The sequence below is a fragment of the Syngnathus scovelli genome, chromosome 6 (genome assembly GCF_024217435.2).
Source record: "Syngnathus scovelli strain Florida chromosome 6, RoL_Ssco_1.2, whole genome shotgun sequence".
In the NCBI taxonomy this organism is placed as follows: domain Eukaryota; kingdom Metazoa; phylum Chordata; class Actinopteri; order Syngnathiformes; family Syngnathidae; genus Syngnathus; species Syngnathus scovelli.
Window position 1 is genome coordinate 19,683,712 of NC_090852.1, and position 16,096 is coordinate 19,699,807.

The window sequence follows — 16,096 nt, forward strand, 5'->3', positions numbered from 1 at the left end:
ACTATGGGTAAAGTTTGTTACTTTGCTGCCATCTAGTGGTCCAAAGAAAAAGTCTCCTTGCGCCACAAATCATATAATATTTATTTGCTTTTACAATATTACAGCATATTCTTGAAATAAAAACCTCTGGAAAAGTGATGACCGTGTGGTCTCAATATTATATGTAATGATATTTAAGTATTCAAGTTAGTGTTATGGTATTTGGACTTCACATGTAGAAATGGACGGAATGTTTTCGTAACCATTCCAGTTCTTAATAGCTAAAGTGGAAATATGCTGTCGACAGCAAACAAAAACAAAACATAAACTTTAAAAACAATACAATAACACAAAAAAATGAGTATCAATTTTAAACACAATGCTGCCAAACAGTACTATATGTAATGCAATTCTACTGGACTATCTAAAGCAGATGGACAGAGCAAGAGCAGTTCATTATTTATATACAGTGTATATGTACACACAGTGTGAAAAGTGCTACAGTGGATTCATTTATGCTAGCTGGTGCATTATAAATAAGCAAGAGTACATAAGAAACGGGAAAGAGTTGCTCTGAGTTTTCAACATGTTTTTTTTTTCCCTGTGATGGCTGTTTTTCCTGTAAGATATGAAATTTGTCAAAAACCTACATGTGGACAATGAATCTGAAAGACAAAAGCGCAACAGTTGGGCACATCACAAGAATATTTTTAAATCAGAAAACATTACAGGCTACCAAACATATCACACATATTAAACTTGTTAAAAGATGGTGCAATGACTAATATTTGAAAGAGTGATGTTATGGTCAATTCTGTAGTGTGAAACACAACTCCCTCGCAGCTTTATTTATATCCACCGCCAAATCTGTGGCAATTGAGAGTTTGGACAGAAAAGCAACTTTGATGCACGTTACTAGCATAAGCATAATTCAGTGTAAAATATTCCAGTGTTTTCTTGAGAAATATTGTCAGTGTTGGACATATATTATTCTCTAGTGTATTTCCAGTTACTAAGCATTCATTCATCCATCCAGTCCTATGTGTAATTGTGAGGAAATGAGCACGACTTGCTTCCTTCGACACTGCACATATTTGTGTGCTAATGCATACATGACGGATTCTGACATTTGCCATGAAGAGATACATTTCCTCTTCTGTCTGTTTCCCAAATTGTAGCAAAAGAGGCCAAGGAAGTAGCAGTGTGGACTATTTGAGGTAAAATGCAGGTTGCAGCCAGACGGAGCTGAACCATTAAACTCGTCAGTGTATTTCTATTTGGAGGTGAATGTAGCTTCAGCGTACATCAAGTCAACAAAATGTAGACGGCGTCATCCAGTGTATTCCGTACGACGTGTTTGTGATCGTTCATTTCACTTCACGAGTTTCAAGGTGGCATTTCAACTGTGGCGCAACACAGTTGTCAGTTGATCGCAAACATTTTCACACACAAACAACAGCTGATGACAGCAAAAAGAGATGTTGATACGAGCCGGACGACAGTGATAGATAGTTTTACATAACTTTCTTTAAAAATAAAACACAAGAATAAAACACAATGCACATTAAAATCAACCTCGCAGGTAGATGCAGCTCGCTTATAAGGCATGATCCTTCTTGCATCTTACATGCACTTATTTTCAATGACAATGTGGTAGTCAGAGTAGGAAGACGTTTCACCCTCAGCGGCACAACTCATTCCATCCTGTTAAAAATGTGAAGAAAAAAAAAAATCAATAAAAAGCTTTACTCGTAAAGAAATTCTTCATACCAAAACACGCTTTAATAATTGACAGCATTCATGGCAATCCTTTTTTTTCTCCCATAGTCAAAGGATTTGGTCAATGAGTGACTAGCTTCTCAAAATAATTGTCGATTCATTTGATTGTCAAGTAAGCACATCTGAATGAATTCATCTGATTTTTCGACACAATAATCAATTGTAAAAATATTCGATTGTGACACCGCGACTTGAGATACAAGCAAAATTGTGACATTCAAGTGCGCTTCAACAAGTTGTGAGAAGCATTTTAAAGTTTCACTCATGACATTTGATCTGATCCCAAGTGTACTCACAGATGAAGAGACCCGAAAATGATAGGTGATGTCTTGGAAGGACAGCAGAGGCAGTGACCACAAGTGATGAGTGCCCTTCAAGAGGAACGTCAACAATCAGCCAACCAAGCAGAACTTCAATTGATGTGTTTGGATTTCATGATCAATCGATTTACCCGTGTTGTTGTTCTTTGTCCAGTGTACAGCTCGGTCTCCGTGTGATTTGGACATAGCCGTCCTTTGGTAGCTTGACATTGCTGGACCCACACGCTGTCTGGGGACCTGAAAGCAATCCCTTTCAATGACTACGTATATGCCTGGACGTACACGTTATGATTGCGCAACAATATCTCGACTTTGAATGAATGATGTATTGATATTTATTTCATTCACCTTCTTTGTGTTCAGTTTCTACTGAAATTGAATGGCCCATTGTTGCAATGCGTGCTGGTTAACATAATATAGTTTCTTTGTCTGCACCATTACAATCAACTCCTTTCAGTTTGCGGCAGCTGATGACTGACTTTGTTTTAGCATCAGCAGCTTCCCTGTTTTCATACTGCATCCAAACGAGCCACATCGTTGCAGTGGGGGCGGGGGGGTTACTGTAGTTCATCGCTTCCTGTGCGCATACCGCTAGTGGTACAAGGCCTCCCTCGAGCGATGAGCAAATAAAATCACTGTTGTATTGAACTTTTTAAAACACTTTTATTTTATCTCTAATATCCGTGTTCATATACTCACATCATGTGCAAAGTGAGTTGTGATAGCGAAGAATTCGTTTTTCCATGGAGGGATATCGTGTAACTGGGGAAGGAGAAAAAAAAAAAGCCTGTAAACACCGCAGAAAATAAAAATGTAACTCCTGTAAATAAATAAAAAATAATCCACACCTGCAACTTTTGGGGGTTTTACAATACTGTGTTGTGATTTCTTGCTCCGTCTCCACTATATGCAGAGCAGTCAGCGACGGTGTTGATCGTCCTTCTGGCAAAATAAGCACAGGGAACGGAGACAAGCTGCTACAAGTTGATTGCAGACAAATAAGATGCTTGACCGTGAATTTACCCTTGAAATCGACACTGCGCTGTCTTCGTGGCGTTGGCTGCTGTCCACCGGGCAGACGGTTGGCGGCCCCCGCTCCCTCCGAGTCTGCCGATGGAGGCCTTTTGGACTTGGACATGTAGAGCGGAGCAGACGTGTGACTCAGACGGTTTCTGTTGCGTCCATCCTTGTCCATCATTCTGGATTTGGCCTTCTTATTAATGCTGCCTGGTGTGGGAACCAAGGTGTCTGGAGCTGCACAAAATAATTCTACAGTTATACAGTTGTCGAATCATTTGACCGTTTCATTCAGAAGGACAATAACCAACATAACAGCAATTGACATAACTTGAAATTCATAACAATAATAAATATATATTTTAAATGAAATCCTCACTTGTGGTACTCTCAGATGAGCTGAAGCACATTTTTTTTGTTTTGAGGACCCACTGAGACATTCTTGTATCTAATGTTGTGACTGGTGAGAGTTTATTGTAATATTGGTGTGATTTTTTTGGGAGAGTAGCTTACTTACCTGCGGCAGATTGGTTGTTATTTAACGTCAGAATGGTCGAAGATTGGTTGCTCAAAGATGGGGTTGAACAGCAAGCTGTTGAGAAAGTCAATTGTTCATGCAGAAGTAAAGGAAGCGGATTTCAAAAGCACGCTTATGCATCCATTCATGTACCTGGTGCAGATGTCGTGGAAAGCGGAACAAATGGACTCTTGAGTGAAGATCCCAGTGCGGCTCTTGACCTGCACCAATCACATTGTATCCAAGAAGCACACATGAAACAACATTCATGATGGCCATGTCTTTTCAGATAGGGTTGGAAAGATGATCAGAAAGTCGTAGCGGGAAAAGAGAGGTAGGCGTCGTACCATGAACATGCAGGTGAACACAAAGTGACAGTGGCAGTGAAGACGGGCATCCAAGAGATGGACAGAGCACAGGGGTAGGAAGCAAAGCTACAGCAGATCACATCCAAAGGCAGATTAGAGAAAGAGACTGCTAACGTTTGCTTGGGAAACAAATGACATACCCGCCGCCGTCTTTGTTACCGACGTCTCCTCTATGATGAAGAGTCAGTACATAAAGGATGGACATGGATATGACACTGTGCGGGAGACATCAAATACAGAAATGTTGCTGTCATGTAGTGTGATTTTGGAAGTTCATGAGAAATGACGTTCAAAGGCTGCAATGAACTGGAAACGATGTGAACATTGTCTCCGTCTAACCTGAAGGCCATGACAATGACGAGGGCCAGGATGCTCCCCTGCATGAACCTCTGACTGATACAGCCTTGATCTGGAAGTGGGCTCTGCAAAAGAAAGAAATAATTGCATCTGGCTTCTAATCCAACACCAAAGTAGTGTTTGGATCCTAGCAGACCTTGCTCCCAGGTTTGACCGTCTTCTTCTTAAGGGGCCCACTTCCTGTCCTGCTAAAATAGCTTCCTGATTGGCTGCAAGGACGACGACGACGACAGGCAAGCGATAAGATCTCAGGCCATGCTCCCGCCTTGGTTTTCGCACTCTCACCTGACCGTGCCGCCGCTCACGGTGCTCTTCATACTGTCGAGACGTCGCAGCTTGGCCAGTTTGCGGCTCCAGCGCTCCAACTCGTCTATTCGAGTCTCCAGGTTGTCTGTCAGCTTGCACAGCTCTTTTACCGCGCCCACGTTTTCCATGAAGATGCGGTCCTTGTCAGAGAAGAAATGAGAGATAAAGCCAAGGAAGTTGCGCTTGCTCCTGGGAATATGACTGCTGTATGAAAACAAACCTTGTTGACGACTAAAAGGTTCGGAATCGTTTCCCCATTGGCGCACACAACATCACCCCCTTCCTTGACTGCCTCGGGTAAAATCTGTTGAACCTCTTGCGCAATCACCCCTGTCGGAGAACATTTTGGTAGAGTATAAGCGAAAGACGAGACGCGCATCGGACAACCGCGGAGCACCGACGTACTTATTAGGTGAAAACCAAAAAGTGATGAAATGAAATGAGTTACTCCATGTTTGTTACCGGTCTCTGCGGTGTTCTCGATGCCGACGGTGGCGGCAAACTCGGGCTTGTATTGATAATGGACCAGCCTCATCTGAGAAATCCGTTTCAAATTGTCTGTGGTGTCCACCTACACGCACGCACACACACACACACACCAAACAGCAAGCGCGCACATGCGGATGGAATGAAAACACGGACGAATGGCTCAAGGCAGGCGTGATTCATGATGACAACGAAAGAGAGCGCACACACACAAACATACTGACTGACCTCTTGTACATTCTCTTTGGCTCGGATGTCGGACGGATGCACCAGGGAGCCCATGACCTTGACGTTACCGTGGACGACAAGAGCCTCGTCGGGCCGGTCGGTGTTGATGCCGACTCTCCCGTGATGGTAGACCGAGTCGGGTAATTGGCCTCGCTGCCACAGCACGTCTGAGTCGCTTTCAAACTGGCCCGGGTTGGACGCCTGTGACGTGTGGTAGAGGTGCAAAGAAGATGTCGTTGACTTTCTTTAAACGGGCTAAAAAAAAGGCCCAAATAAAAGGACAAAAGTATTGGGACACACTTCACTTTGACTCAACCAAATTGGGTGAAATAGCTTTCCCAGCCAAAAAGGACTTGAGCAAATGCTGGCTTATATTTTTTTATGTGTGTGTACATCAAAACATATATCAAATATTTTTAGAGCAACTCAGTAAATCTAGATGTTTTCGGCACAGTATGAATTTGCCAGCTGTCTGAATACTTTTGTCCACTACGATAACAATATCTTTTGAAAGAATATAATGCAAAGATATTTTGATGGTATCTCAAGCAAGCAAAGGAGAGGACAAAAACGAGAGAACCTATCAAAGAATGGCATGCAGATGACGCAATGACATTCACAACTGATAAGATTGCTGAAGGAGGGAGGCAGACAGACATGGCTGGACGTTACCCTGACGATGATCCTCTCAGACACATGAGCAGCCACAGTGTATGTCTGACTGTGGGACTGAGCGTGCAGGGCCACCACCAGCATGAAGTACCTGCAGGACAAAACAATCAATCAACTCCGGTTATCATAAAAGTGAATCAATGGCGAGCGAGACACACCTCTGGTCTGGATTTGGTTTGCCTTTCTTTCTCATGTTATTCGCTGTGGTCTCGCTGAAGTGGAGCCGGCCAACTGTCACTTTTGTGACTTGCTCTGGGGGCAAGGTGACCCTTGAGGGAGACAAAGGTCACGAGGAAATGTTACAACAAGGAGATGTCCAGTTTTTGAGGAGCAGCTTTTCGTTGGGCGTCAATGACATGTCTTTTATTTGGCTATGACATTTTTTTGATCTTTTATGACATAAAAATGGAATTTGTTTTAAATCTACTATCCACCCCTGCATTGGCTCCACCCACAAGTCAAACAAACATTGACAGAACTAACCAGCGTCCTGCCTTTGAGTCTAAAAGAGAAAACCTTGATGTTTTTTTTCATTTAAGTATCAACCCAAAGACTTACAAAACGGGCTTGAAAGGCCTCTTGCTTCGATCCGACTGCGACTGCTCCACGCTGATGGACTGATTCATGGCCTCCACCTTGCAATCCAGCGAAAGAGAAACAACAGGCTAAATAAATATGCGGCGCAGCCCCACTTGAGAGGATGCCTGCCATCAACCGCTCCAGTGCCTCACTTTCACTCCGTTGAGTTTGAGATAGAAACAGTCGATGGGCTGAAATCCTTCGCTTGTCTTGACGTACTTGGGATCGCCCAGCATCCCTACGTACACTGTCACCTGGAAGTGATTCTTCTTCTGGCACACAAAAGCGTCGTCGGACAAGGAGAAGTTGAAGCCTTTGTCGGCATCTACTCGGTAGCTTGGCATCGGGCTGGAAAAAAAAGAGAATGGACATTTTTATTGACGGCGGCAACATCTTTTCCACGTGCCGAAAGGTCGGCTGAGATCATTTCTTCTCAGTTTCCAGCGTTGCTAAAGTAAATTCTTCCTTCACTCCCCCCCCTTCCTCTCGGCTTTCTTAATCGAAACCTCTCGCCGGTTCACTCCCCCGCACGGCTCACCTCGGAGGAATTTATAGACCTCTGCGGCCCGGCCATGTCAATTGTGCGCTTGAATGATTTTTTCCAACAATTATCACTCCTTTCCATTTTTGCCAGTTATTTCTCCCTCAACAAAAAATTGGCCAACATTAAATCCACCCACAGCTCTTTGCAGTTTGCATCATAAAGTGGCGTCCACTTGTTCTGCTGGTGAGCTTGCCACTTGATGCACTGATAGTTTGGGTCCATGTATCCGTTGTCGGCCTCCTGCATCAAACCTGGAATAAAAGCAGATGATACGGATGATATCAGGATGAAGACGAGAACGCACGAAAACCACCCGAGTGTCCAAACTTTTCTGTTTTGTTAAAAAGCAAGAGCGGGTGAGGTAGAAGAGGTGAAGAAGGAAGAAAAAGAAAGAAAGAAAGAAAGAAAGAAAGAAAGAAAGAAAGAAAGAAAGAAAGAAAGAAAGAAAGAAAGAAAGAAAGAAAGAAAGAAAGAAAGAAAGAAAGAAAGAAAGATGCCTGCCTACCTGGTTCTTGTTTGATGATACCTGTGAGGATTTGGGAATTGAGAGTGCTGTTGGGAGAGTCAGAATGCTTCCTCTTTTTTGCCTGATGAACAGGAATTCCACTGGAAACAAAAAGCACGTGCAATCAGTCTATCTGTACAGAAAATTCAAACTAAATTGACAATATTAACCTTGCTGCTACCTGACCATTAGCCTCAAGTCAAGTTGAGTCCCAACTGAATTTCAAATCATTACTTAGTGTAAATCGTAAAGTAAGTGAACTAGCTTACTCGCGTCTGCGAGTGATAGCTGAAGCTAAACATCATAAATGTTGTGTCCCTTGTGTCTGAGTTTTAAATCTACCATATTGCTAATGTCTTTTCCCCAATTTCAGTTCATTCAAATGTTTCCATCTTTCCAATTGAAACACTGACGCCATCTTGTTTTGGCGCCATTTCAGAAATAGTACTAAAAGCAAATAAACGAAGATAAAATTGCAAATGGGTGATTTTGCAAATAGTTAAGAGTGACTTTGTTGCATCTCCATCATGATGATGCTCATCATCACTTACTCCTGCCCCTGCGGATGCTGCAGTAGCTGGTGAAGCATCTGAGTCTGCTGCATGTCTCCACCGGCACTGGTGGCTGGGCCGATGGGATACTGGGATATGAGGGGCTCTGGCTTCAAGTACATGTCCCGGTGCATGCTGGCATAATGGCCGTGAGGCGGGAGGGGCGGGGTCGGAGTCATGTGACACATGTTTTCCGGCGTCATGGTCCTAATCATGTGCGGATCTGAAAGTCATCGTGGTCATGATTGACTTATGTGGATAGCATATAATCTATTATTATGATACATTCAAAAAAAGAATCATCATAAGTGGAAGCACTTAAAGTAGTAAGCAAATGGTGGTCACTCACCATTCACCTGCTGAGGTGAGTACGGCTCTGAGCTCGAGTCTGGCGGAGACTCGGGAAGAGTTCTAAAATAAAACGCAAAATGAATGAATCGGGAAAAAAAAACTCCATTTTCTGAAGTGGTTGTCCGGAATATTGTCTTTTATATAACATTGTGAGTATATTTATTTCGTTTCACTTTGCGGTGATTATGGCTAATTTAAATTAGCAAGATTCTTGGAAAATGTGTTCAAATCAACAATTTTGCACATTTTAGTCGTATTTTTTAGTCTCATCTGCTTATGACCAAGCCCATCAGTCCATTCAAAAAAAGTGGGCCTTTCACTCACCCAGGGGCGTAGTGAGCTCTGTGCTCGGGTTTGATGTGTGGCTGCTGCTGCTGCTGGTGCTGCTGGTGCTGCTGGTGCTGCTGGTGTTGCTGGTGTTGCTGATGCTGACCCAGGCAGGGGTAGCTGTGCCGCAGGCTCAGGGAAGGACCCGCCGCCGGGTACGGGTTGGGACAGTTGGGGGGAGGCGCTCCCTGGCGGAGGGGAATCGGAGGGCTCACGCCGCACACCAACCCCCCAGAGGTGGACACTCCCGCCTGGGGGGATGAGTAATTAGGTCCCGGGGTGCTGTGGACCTCTGAGAAACAGCTGGGAGACCCAAGAGCAAAAAAAAAAAGGTGGGGGGGGGGATTAGCTTTATCAGAGAAAACAAATTCCTTTGCAACGACATGAAGTGCACGGGCAGTGTGTGTCCCTACTGACATGTCAGTGCTATCGTCCTCCTTGCTGATGTACTCTTCCAGGATACTGGTGTCGATGTTGGCTGTATCCAGACTACTGGTAATATCATGGCCTGGGGTAAAGAGAGGGGAGATGGAGAGCATGTGGGAATTAACAACAGGAATCTTTCAACAACTCTGCACACTAATTGCAAGTGGATGCCGACTTTGGATCCTTTCCCTCCTTATCGCAACTCACTTGATTAGATGCCATTTGCCTTGTACAGTATTTCAAAAAGGATAAACACAATCTATGATTTGCTTAGTGGGAATGTGTGGCTACTTTCTGTCCAATCTTAGGAGTTAACATTGCTTGATGCACAAAGCTGCCCTCCTCAATTACAACAAACAATGAATCTTGTTGCTCCATGACTGCACTCGCGTCTCCTTTTAATATCGTCGAATAAAAGCCTCCTCCGGGACTGTATATCAATTTTGCTCAATAAAGGTTGGGAAACCCAATCATGCCGTGCTGCTGGAGCGCAGGTTCTTTCTTTTTCACCCTTTGAGCGCCAAAGCCTCTCAAATCCTTAACACATGACCTCACTAATAGCCTGATGTACTCCGTTTACACAAAATGGGCGCAAACAAGCACGCAAAGCATTGCCAGCAGAGCAGACTGTGACCACTTGTCCTTAAGCACATGAAGGTCCCCCCCTGAATTTTATTGCGTCACATCAATCTTCAGATTGCAATGTCAGGTCCTCTGCAACCTTTACCAGGTTCACGCTCTCTTGAGTGGATAGAAGCAGATGGTAAATGTCTCCTAATGCGTGCCAGTGCAGCGGGAGAAAAGCAGGATGGTTCCCCCTGAAATAAGATCCAGATGTGCACCCCACCCACAACAGCCGTAAATCTAAACTGGCAGGCCTGATAACGAAAGGCTACAGGGAGAGGGGAGGCTAGCTGGCTGGCTGGATGGATGGATGGAGGCCAACAAGGAGGACAAACCATAAGTTGGGTAGAATGAAAGAAAGGAGAACCGCAAAGGGAAGGCAAAGCACGGTATGGCATTACGCCACCGCCACCTTTTTTGTCCAAATGATGTCAAAGAAACGATAGTCCAGGGTTCCAGCACAAGCTCAACACGTCATTGAAAAATTGTCTCCAGAAACAAACATTTGTTAAGTTGCCGAAGCTGAGATTTATTTTATTTGTATTGCTTGCAATACGGTAAACCTAAGCAATCCTTTTTAATCTTACACAAGCATGACTAGCTTCCATCTCCTGTCACTCAATCAGTGGAGTTTGCGATGCTGTGTGCAAGTTTACTTGTATTCAGTCCAGCTGTGTACACAACAAACACTGTCGTCATTGTCACACTCACTTCGATACAGACTGCTCTTTTCAGAGATTGTGTATGTGTGTGCATGTGTGTGCGTGTGTGTGCGTGTGTGTGCGGGCGTGCGTGCGTGCTAATCTACTCTTGAAGCTGCCCCTAAGGTCATACAAATTAGATTTCAAGCAAATTCCTGTGAAAAAAATGAATCACAAAAGTTTTCAATTCAAACCGCCAACGCGTACTTGACGAGGGCTCAATTCAGTAACTTTGCTTTTGTGTAACTTTATCCAGTTGAAGGTTCAGCCTCGAACAGTTTTAGTCGTATTGTGCGTGAGGTCATCATGCGCTGTGATTATCTCAACACAGAGCTCCACACATGATTAAGATTCTGTCCCACCATCAATGTCGAAACAAAGTCCTCAAAGACAGAAAAATGAAAAGAACAGAAATTTCCGGATATGTGTTTCCAAACGGAAGCAACATCTTTCTTGCTTGCTGTTCCTGCAGGTCCTCCAGCTATTGGACAGGTGAGCGAGAGTGGTGGTATCACCTTTGGGACTTCTTTCATTGTGTCCAGTATAGAAGTGACTGAACGGCGGCCCCTGACTGGTCCTCAAGGACACTGTCTCAACACCAAACCATATTGTATTCATTGTTTTCCTATAAAGCATAGTCACATTCCATATGTTGGTTTGAGGAGAACAAATCGGTTACCACGACGCAGGTGAACCCAAACTCTCTATACAGAAGAACACAAACAGTTGCATATAGAAAAAGAAAAAAAAATGGAGAAGAAAGAAAACTGAGCCTCACAACTCATACATTTTAAAACTAAATCAATCAGAGTACCTGCACGTAGCCAAAGCATGTTGATGTCCTTGAGACGAAAACCCCTTCAAGAAAAACTCCACGAACAAAATCCACTCGATTTTTCACATGTTTGACTAATGGCAATGGAAGACGTTCTCCCGCAGACCATCAGCCCCAACAAGTGTGTACGTGCGAGGCTGCGCGTGCACGTCGATGTGGAAGGGGAAAAAAAAAACGTAATTTTGTGCGTGTGAATGGCTTGAGGGGTGTTATAATGAGGATTATTCCTTCCTCAGTCATGAGAAAGGGCTGTACCAGGCTACCACACACAGTCCTCGTCGCTCACAAGCACTGGGCGCGCTGCATGGTGGACCTGGCTCAGGAGATTAGAGGAGTGACAGGGCTGGGAGCGCGACACAAAAGAAAGGCCACCAAAAAAAAGAAAAGGAAAACCAGACGATGTGGACAGCGAATGACTGGAGGGAAAGAAAAAAAAAAAAAGAGGTGACCCGAAGAGAGAGATTGATAGAACTTTATAAACTATTATTTTTCCTCTGGACCTCAGCAAAGGAGGTCATGTTTTCATCACTGTTAGTTAGCAGGATTACACAAGAACAGATGAGGCAGGGGTCAGGAAACAAACGTTACATTTCCAACTCTTTTCAACATCAGATAAGGCAACTGTTTATATTTCCCCCCAAGTTCTCTAAATAATGTATTCATCTTAACAAATGCTAGATCCAAGTAGGAGGTCGATTCCTTTGGAAAAAAAAAATGTCATTCAAAATATCCAATTATTTTCAATCCACTTGCATCGGGGTCAAGTGGGGGCACAGAAGGTCATTTCTTAATAAACATGTTTAGGAGCTTTAAACTTGAGCAATTGCAAATCTGGAATTGACATACTTTCAATCTAACACAAAATGGCAGAGAAAAGTCCAAGACGTGTATTTTTCACGATTCCACGTATACATGAGCTGTGGTTGAGGATGACTGCTGGTGCTGATGATGAAGGTGAGGCACGACAATAAAAAGTCATCCGTGAGCACCTCACGCCTGGCCGCTCTAGAACAATACCTTCATTCCTTTCAAAGTAAATCACCTTTCGGAGCTGTAAATCAAAAGAGTCTGGAGGCTGTATGGCTTTCAAGCAGCATTTTCAAAACGACCTTCTGGAACTATGATTCACTAGCTTGTTGGGAGTACGTAATAGGAATTCTCATACATGAGTAATGGATTTTCAAGGGAAGAAAGAGCAAGAGTGGTATACGCACACTTTGTCCATCAGTTGGCCTCAAGTGCTATCTGCATGGCAAGAAACTTGTTGAGAGATTTTTTTTTTTTTTTCCCTCCGCTCTAGCACTTGCCAAGCATTTCATTCAAACATTGGCACATTCAACTTTCTGGGTGTGGATGATGGAAATGCAGATTACAGATTGTGTTGTTTAACATCTGTGTCAACATATGAGATATTTGTGAGGTTTTTTTTTTTTTTTCAAATGTAAAATATGTGCCTTGGCTCAATGAAGGCAAACACTGACTGCCATTTAAACGAAGCACTTTACACAAATCCAAATTCTTTGGATTTTCTGCTTGTCTGGATGCCTTGTGGCACCATGCTGCCCCTCACAGGTCACTCTCGGTACGATGACATTCTTCTGGGAGTTTTATTTCCTCACCGTGAGAAGGCTTTAATAAATCGGTTAAGATGTTAAAAAAAAAAAATATCAATACGCGTCGACTCCGCTTAACTGTGTATTGCAACCGGAGCGACAAGTTGCTTTCATCACGTTGCGCTCGACGTGGTGTTTACGTTGTAACTCCCAGCATATGTTTTTGCTCAAAGGAATGTGTATGAAACGTCCATGACACCTCACACAAAAAAAAAAACAAAGTGATATTTCAATCAATAGTTCAGTTGACTTAGAGAGGATGGTTACTTGAAATGAATCCACACAGCGGCAATAAATGTCACAAAAGTTTGCGTGTGCATGTTGAGCAACTGTTTATTGTCCAAGTGAGTCAGAGATGAGAAGGTCAAGTTATGGTTGGAGATTTGGTTGGCTTTCTCCCAAAGGGCGATTCTCTCAGCACTGTGAGTCTGCTCTGTCTCACCTCCTCACCCTGTCTGCTCACTGTTACTCTAATGGAGTCTTCTGAGAAGAACCACCCCAGTCTCACCTCATTGTGTTTTAACAACCAGCAGGGCTATGCCAGGAATGCAAGCTGTGCATTAGGGTGATGTATACATATTTGGCTAATCCTATTAAAACATAGCTTACCGGTGAGATCCATCACTGTGATGGCTGCGTGTGTTCTTGGAGAAAAGCCGCAAAAACAAAAAGTCTACCATCATCCAAAATCAAAGCCAAATGCCTACCTACAATGAAAAGCAACATGTTTGAATGCAACATTGATTTTGGTCAGATCGTTGACTTTCATTGAGAATTGAGAGATGAATTTCCACTCAACCCTGTGAGGCAATCATTTAACTTTATGGTGTATGTGTGTGTGTGTGGGGGGGGGGGGGGGAGCTCCAGATGAATTAATTGCTGTCATTAATACTCACTAGTACATCCCATTTCATTCATAAATGTAACAACAGAATGCATTGAACCCTCTGAATCACTGCACAAGCCGCAGTCTGCAGTATTCACGCCCACAACGGCGCAAAGCACCCTTTTTAAAAATAGGCCACGCTGCACCAGCTTGCATGAGATTTTGAAGAGTACTCAAACTTAGTCCAGCACGCAACAATAAAGATTTACTCCACGCCGGACTTGCACTGGGCATGAAAATAAAAGCCTTTAGTGTTGTTTGACAAAGTTGTGAGCTACATAGGGATGACTCAGAGCAACATGATTAGAAGCTATGGCATCATTAGACTAGCATGACATATCTGTCCATTATTTGATCTTTATCTTGGAATGGAACTCAATTGACAAAACCTAGACTCACATTGTTTCATCATTATTTTTTATGATCGCTTGATACCAAAGGCTTGCAAGCTCACCGTCTTTATCTTAAAAATAATTAGCAGTCCCTCAAAGGCAACATTTGAAACAGGCTCAAAGCATCAAAAACAAGCACCTATTTACTTTTCATGGCCAAGTTGACATTTTAGTGCAAGTGAGTGTGGCTCACATAAAGCCAGAGAAAGAACATCTCTCTTACTCCCAAAGCAAGAATGTAAACACGCTAAATTCCTGTCAAAATGGTACCCAATCTCTGACAGTCCAGGGTGGCCCGGGAATAGAACTTAACGCTGTGTGTATACTGTATACGATCAAGTTTTTTGTCATTGACAAAATCCATAAACCTCAAGTGTCGATGTGCACTTGACTTCTGCCAAACACTTGACATGGACAATGCGGACGGAATTAGTGCACCTGGGAGTGTTGTGAATAAATCAAACAGACGTGAGTAAACGTCAATATATTGCCTGTGATGACAAAGTGAGTCAGAGTCAATTCTGGGATGAATTCAAATCAATGCAGTGCGTCCATGCTCCAAAAAGAAAAGCAAAGAGAGCATTTACAAGCACCACTTCATGTCATTTTTGTTTTCCTCAATCTTTTTTTTTTTTTTGCATAGACTTGTGCAATTACTCAACCATAACATTGCTCACGTCTCAAACACTTTTGCAAAACACGCCATTTATCTTCTTAACTTGAATCCTTCAAGCGTTAAACTTGATCTGGTAGCCATCACAAGCACTTTTGATGCTGTGCCCTTTAACCCTCCAGGTTGCTTGCATTCTGGGGTTCAAAAAGAAAATAACTGACATGTTTAAAGTCAATGACTCTCGCAGTGAGTTGCAAATCGTAATCAAGAAAACTCATTGAGTTTCCATAGAGAAGGTGGCAACACGTGCACGTCGAACAGCCTAAAAAAAAGATACCTTCAATTGACAATGTCAACTTTTCAAGAGTGCGACGTCTTACCTTCAAAAAATCTCTGTAAAGCTTCAGTTTCATCTACCACGTCCATCCTAGCGGGTCCCGCATAAAAAATCCATTGAAAATCCCCGTTGCTCCGAACGACAGCAGTTCGGATGGGGGAAACTTTCACGGATGCATCACAAACTCTGTTATTGGACGGGACGGAAAAAAAAATCCAATCGTGCACGCCAAGAGCGAGCGAGCGAGCGAGCGAGCGAGCGAGCGAGCGTCTTTCTCTCGTTCAGTTGCCAAAGACGCAAGGTTGTCAAACAAATTCACACGTGTCGCCGGCAGCTCATCATTTTGAAGTGCACCTTTCTGTCATCTCCAACACACCATCGCAACCATGTCACCATGTGGAAAATTCGAATCGCTCAAATGTTGTGCGTAAAAGCTGCGTTCAAGTCATCCAAAGCGAGTGAAGTTGCTTCCCCTCCTTCCTGGATAGGATGTGCGCAAGGACAAGATCGAGGGGCGTCGGAGGAGAGGAGATCAAGCAGGTGAGGGAGGGGCTGAAAATCAACACAAACACCAGAGTTGGGGGAAAAAAAAAAAAAACGGAATCAAAGTTTAAAAGCAATCGTTATTTAACTTACAATAAAGTCATTCCAAATAATTCAGGTGTGGAGAGACCGGTAGTTTGTGTTGTCTTGCAACTTTAAGGCCATTATCAATTACAACTATAATGTATGGCTAGGATAACAAAACTCAAGACAATTATAAAAGCGAAGCAAATATTATGT

General features: G+C 43.3%; 1 protein-coding gene across 5 annotated transcripts; it reads right to left on the reverse strand.

The window, feature by feature from the left end:
- Positions 1-57: 57 nt before the first annotated feature.
- myrf (myelin regulatory factor) lies at positions 58-15,885 on the reverse strand. Of its 5 annotated transcripts, none has more exons than XM_049723373.2 (27): positions 15,357-15,885; positions 9,304-9,394; positions 8,884-9,189; positions 8,558-8,619; positions 8,209-8,431; positions 7,679-7,758; positions 7,289-7,403; positions 6,761-6,956; positions 6,588-6,664; positions 6,188-6,298; positions 6,015-6,120; positions 5,358-5,558; positions 5,106-5,214; positions 4,864-4,973; positions 4,623-4,783; positions 4,474-4,546; positions 4,320-4,402; positions 4,121-4,195; positions 3,960-4,046; positions 3,766-3,833; positions 3,613-3,687; positions 3,102-3,332; positions 2,927-3,020; positions 2,778-2,840; positions 2,210-2,315; positions 2,055-2,129; positions 58-1,683 (listed from the first exon to the last, which is right to left on the reverse strand). In XM_049723373.2, exons 1-27 carry the CDS (start codon positions 15,400-15,402, stop codon positions 1,603-1,605), a joined length of 3,105 nt encoding a protein of 1,034 aa, XP_049579330.1. In that variant the 5' UTR covers positions 15,403-15,885; the 3' UTR covers positions 58-1,602. The 5 variants fall into 5 exon arrangements, with proteins under 5 accessions (XP_049579330.1, XP_049579326.1, XP_049579328.1 ...); XM_049723369.2 differs by having other exon boundaries at positions 7,658-7,758; positions 15,357-15,884; XM_049723371.2 differs by having other exon boundaries at positions 6,030-6,120; positions 7,658-7,758; positions 15,357-15,883.
- Positions 15,886-16,096: the final 211 nt, after the last annotated feature.